A 6000-nucleotide genomic window follows, 5' to 3' on the forward strand; every position below is an offset into this window, starting at 1 on the left:
CCTCCTACCACCACCTACCACTCCACCACCACCACCACCACCACTCCACCACCACCACCACTACCCACCACCGCCACCACTCCACCACCACCACACCACCACTCCCACCGCTCCCACCACCACCACCACCACTCCCACCGCACCACCACCACCACCACCACACCTCACTCCCACCGTCCACCACACACTACCCACCACCACCACCACCACCACCACCACCACCACTCCAATCACAACCATCACCACCACCACCACCACACCACTACCACTCCCACTCAATGTCCCACCACCACCACCCCACCACCACCACCACCACTACTACCACTCCACCACCACTCCACCACTCCACTACCACCACCACCACCACTCCACCACAGCACCACCACCACTACCACCACCACTACCACACTCCCACCACCTCAATACAGTGCCACTCCACCAGCACCACTCACTACCACCACCACTCTAATACCACTACACCACCACCACACAACTCACCACCACACTCCACCACTCTACCACTACCCCACTCATTACCACCACTACCACCACCACTTACCACACTCACCACCACTACCATCCACTACCACCACCACCACTACCACCACTACCTACCACCACATCCAGTACACTCCTCATCTACAACCACTCCACCACCACTCACATACCACCACCACTACTACCACAACCACTACCACACACCACCACTACCACCACTCCCACCACCACCACACTACCACTACCACCACCACCACCACCTTCTCTCCACTCCCACCACCAGCACTCACCACCACCACTCTACCACCACCACCACTACCACACTCACCACCACTCACCACTCCACCACCACACCACTCACTACCACCACCACCACCACAACCACCACTCCCACCACTCCCACCACCACCACCACTCTATACATCACCGCCATTCCCCACCGCTCTGCCACTTCCACCACTCCACCACTACCACTCCCACCAGCACCACCACACACTACCAGCACCACCACTACCAACACCATTACCACTACTCCCACCACTACCAGTCCCACCACCACCACCACCTCAACCACCACCACCACTCTACCACCACCACCACCACCACCACCACTCTATACCACCACCACACCACCACCACTCCACCTACTCCACCACTCCACCATCCACCACCACTACCACTCTCCACCACCACCACCTTACCACTCACTCTAGCACCTGCCACTACCGCAACCACTCCCACCGCACCATCACCACCACCACTACCACCTACCACCACCACCACTCCCACCACCACTCAACATCTTTATTCACTATGCACCACCAGAACCAACCACCACCACTCACCACTACATCCACCACCACCACCACTCTACCACACCACTCCACCACTCACTTACCACTCACCACCACTACACCACCACCACCACTACCATTCCACTCACTTACACCACCCCACCACCACTCTACCACCACCACTACTCACCACCACTCCACCATCTACCACCACCACTACACCACCACTCCACTACTACCACCACCACCACCACCACCTATACCACCACTACCACTACTCCACCACCAAACGACCACTACCACCACCACTCCTACCACCACTTTACCACCACCACTCCACCACCCACCACTAGCACCACTCCACTCTCACTCCCACCACTAACCCACCACTCCCACCACCACCACCACCACCACCACCACCACCACCTGTCACCACCACACCACCACCACCACCACCACCACTCCCACCACCACCACTGGGCCACCACCACCACCACCACCACCACCACCTAGCACCGTTCACCACGCCACCACTCCCCACCGCCACCACCACCACCACCACCACCACCACTCCCACCACCACTCACTACCTACTCATCACCACACCACCAGAACCACCACACCACCACCACCACTCTACCACCACCACCACCTCCACCACCACCACTACCACCAATACCACCTCACCACCACCACCACCACCACTCTCCCACTGTCACCTACCACTTCACACCACCACCACCATTCTCCCCACCACCACCACTCTCTCCACCACCACCACTCCCTACCACCACCACCACCACTCTCACCACCACCACCACTCCCACCACCACCACCACCACCACCACCACTGACCACCACTTTACCACCTACTCCACCACCAGCACCACTTCCACCACTCACTCCACCACCAATCGCCACCACTCCACCACCACCACCACCACCACCACCACCACTACACCACCACCACCACCACCACCACTCCCACCACCACCACTCGCCACCACCACCACCACCACCACTCTGCTCACCACCACCACCACCACCACCACTCCCACCACCACCACCACCACCACCACCACCACCACCACCACCACCACCACCACCCCACCCACCACCACCACCACCACCACCACCACCACATCCAGCACCACCGCTCTAACACCACCACCACCACCGCCACCTCAATCACCACCACACCACCACCACTCCACCACCACCACCACCTACCACCACCACCACCACCACCACCACTCCCACCACCAATCCCACCACCAGCACCCTTCCTTCCACCACCACCACCACTCCACCAGCACCTCCCACCACCACTGCTCCCACCAACCCCACCACCACCACCACTCCCACCACCACCCTCCACCACCACCACCACCACCACCACCACCACTACTCATTACACCACCACCACTACTGCTCCACCACACTCCCACCACCTATACCACTACCACCACCATCACCACTTTAATACTACTCTATTCTCCCCCACCGCTCCCACCACCCACTAGCCACCAACCACCACCACCATTTCACCATCCACCACCACCACCACCGCCACTTCCTTCCACCACCACCACTCCCACCACCACCACCGCAACCACCACCACCACTCTCCCACCACCACCACCACCACTCCACCACCACCACCACCACCACTCCCACCACTCACTCTTCCACCACCACACCACTACCACACCACCACCACTCCACCACCCACCACCACCACTCTTCCATCCACCACTACTCCCACCACTCCACAACACCGCCACCGCTCCCCACCACCACAACCCTACCCACCACTCACTACTCCACACCACCACCCACCTGCACCACCACCACACCACCACCACCATCCCACCATCCACCACCACACTACTCACCACCACACCCACCACTCCCTACACACCACCACCGCTCCCACCACCACCACTCACCACTCACTCTCACACTACCACTACCACCACCACCACCACCACCACCTACTTCTACTACTACTACTACTACTACTACTACTACTAATAATAATAATAATAATAATAATAATAATAATAATAATAATAATAATAATAATAATAATAATAATAAGTAATACAAGTAATGACGATGACAAACACAATACACTGATGAGAAGCGATGGTTGGTTTTTTCAGAAACTGGATCTGCCTTCCACTTCCTTGGATCATAATTAATTTTCTCTCATATTTAAGTTCACTTTGATCCCACAGGTTTCCACTTCCCCTTAATAAATTATTATTATTACTTTTTATTATTATTATTAGACCCAAATTACTACATCAATAAGGTGACTTAACACTCACAGTGCCGACCAACGCTGACGTTTAAATGACTTGACAATGATCGTTGACCTTTATGGTTTAGTTCAGTTATAAATATTTTCTTATTAGGTCCCATATTTTTAGCATGGATAATGGCTGCTGTGTCTTGAGGTATGTTGTAGAAACGATCATTAAACATCTGATTAAGAAGGAAGAAATCACACTTTAGTGAACCATCCTACTAATAACATTCTTCTGAGAATGAATCATGTACCTGTTTGTTAATGAAATGATTCTCAAACACATTACACCTGAAATATATATTTCATACGTTGTATGAGTATTGATTTTGTAATCAGAGTTAAATAAATTGCCTTAAATATTCGATTATATCTGTTTTTTAAGGCAGTGGGGGATGTAAAACTTTTATATTAACAAATAAATTTTAAATCATTTAATAATATTTGACGTCTGACAAATGTCTGTTTAAAAATATATTAAACAAATTTCACTTGGTAAATATAAAATGGCAGAGGGATAATTGCAAGCATTAATTAGAATTATCTCTTACCCGACAGATATTCTCTGCATCTTCCAAGTTAACTTTAACACCTCCAACATATTGATCAAAGATCTTGGTGGCAAGTTCCACAGGTTTAGTCTCATCTTCTAAGTGAAGTGACGCTGGACCAAACTTGGCGAAGTTGTTCAGAAGATTTGATTTTGCAGACTCGAAGGCGTAGAATGCTTCAAAAAATATTTCAAAAGCTTGGATGATGTAATAGATTCTAGGTAACCATTCATAGAATAACTCGAATTATTGTTAGGAATTTTTATTTATCTAAGAATACAGAGCCACTTTCTCTTTGCTTGGATCAAATGGAGCGAAATAGCCTTTCCGGGTTTAGTGATTTCTCACTAACGTAATGCAAATAATAATAATGATGATATTTTTCCAATATTTCAGAACTATTAGATGTGCAGGAGAATTTAAAACATCACACACACACACACACACACACACACACACCCATACAGAACCGTACAACCTATCACACCATCCCAACACACACTACAGTCCATACCCACAGCCTCCACCCAACACCGAGCTATAGAATCCCACAGTATGCCACCAGGTCTCCCACCCTCACAGGCCCCCCAAACCACAGTGTTGGAAAGGAAACTGAAGGTATGGTACACAAACGCTGATGGAATAACAAATAAGTGGGAGGAGTGGCATGAAAGAGTCAAAGAAGCATCACCGGACATCATAGCTCTCACAGAAACCAAGCTTACAGGTATGATAACAGATGCCATCTTTCCAACGGGATACCAAATCCTGAGGAAAGACAGAGGGAACGGGGGGGGGTGGAGGAGTGGCATTGCTGATCAAAAATCGCTGGAATTTTGATGAGCTGGAGAGAGGAGACAGCGGAGAAGAAAGTGATTACATAGCGGGAACGCTTCACTCTGGAGGTCCCAAGGTGGTAATAGCAGTGATGTATAACCCACCACAGAACAGCAGGAGGCCAAGGCAAGAGTACGACGAGAGCAATAGAGCGATGGTTGACACACTGGCTAGAGTGGCCAGAAGAGCTCATGCATGCAAGGCAAAGCTCTTGATCATGGGTGACTTTAACCACAAGGAGATCGATTGGGAGAACTTGGACCCACATGGGGGCCAAGATACATGGAGGGCTAAGATGATGGAGGTGGTACTGGAAAACTTCATGTGCCAACACGTAAGGGACACTACAAGAGAGAGAGGAGAGGATGAACCAGCAAGGCTGGACTAGTATTCACCTTGAGTAGTGCAGATATCGAGGACATCACATATGAAAGACCCCTTGGGGCCAGTGACCATGTGGTTTTAAGCTTCGAATACACAGTAGAGCTACAAGTGGAGGGAGAAGCAGGAAGGCCAGGACGAATGAAGCCAAACTACAAGAAAGGGGACTACACAGGAATGAGGAACTTCCTGAACGGGGTTCAGTGGGACAGAGAACTGGCAGGGAAGCCAGTTAATGAGATGATGGAATATGTAGCAACAAAATGCAAGGAGGCTGAGGAGAGGTTTGTACCCAAGGGTAACAGGAATAATGAAAAAGCCAGGATGAGCCCATGGTTTACCCAAAGGTGCAGGGAGGCAAAAACCAAGTGTGCTAGGGAATGGAAGAAATATAGAAGGCAAAGGACCCAGGAGAATAAGGAGAGCAGTCGTAGAGCCAGAAACGAATATGCACAGATAAGAAGGGAGGCCCAAAGACAATATGAAAACGACATAGCAGCAAAAGCCAAATCTGACCCGAAACTGTTGTACAGCCACATCAGGAGGAAAACAACAGTCAAGGACCAGGTAATCAGGCTAAGGAAGGAAGGAGGAGAGACAACAAGAAATGATCGTGAAGTATGTGAGG

General features: G+C 51.0%; 1 protein-coding gene across 3 annotated transcripts in view; it reads right to left on the minus strand.

Moving 5' to 3' along the window:
• Positions 1-6000, minus strand: part of LOC128702844 (carboxylic ester hydrolase) — a 144518-nt gene that overhangs the window by 13394 nt on the left and 125124 nt on the right. For all 3 annotated transcript variants that reach the window (XM_070104400.1, XM_070104399.1, XM_070104401.1), the window contains exons 8-9: positions 4155-4330; positions 3626-3782 (exon numbers count right to left, since the gene is read on the minus strand). In XM_070104400.1, the coding sequence (XP_069960501.1) occupies positions 3626-3782; positions 4155-4330 (333 nt within the window). The remainder of the gene's footprint in view (positions 1-3625; positions 3783-4154; positions 4331-6000) is intronic.

The sequence above is a fragment of the Cherax quadricarinatus genome, chromosome 91, assembly GCF_038502225.1.
Source record: "Cherax quadricarinatus isolate ZL_2023a chromosome 91, ASM3850222v1, whole genome shotgun sequence".
In the NCBI taxonomy this organism is placed as follows: domain Eukaryota; kingdom Metazoa; phylum Arthropoda; class Malacostraca; order Decapoda; family Parastacidae; genus Cherax; species Cherax quadricarinatus.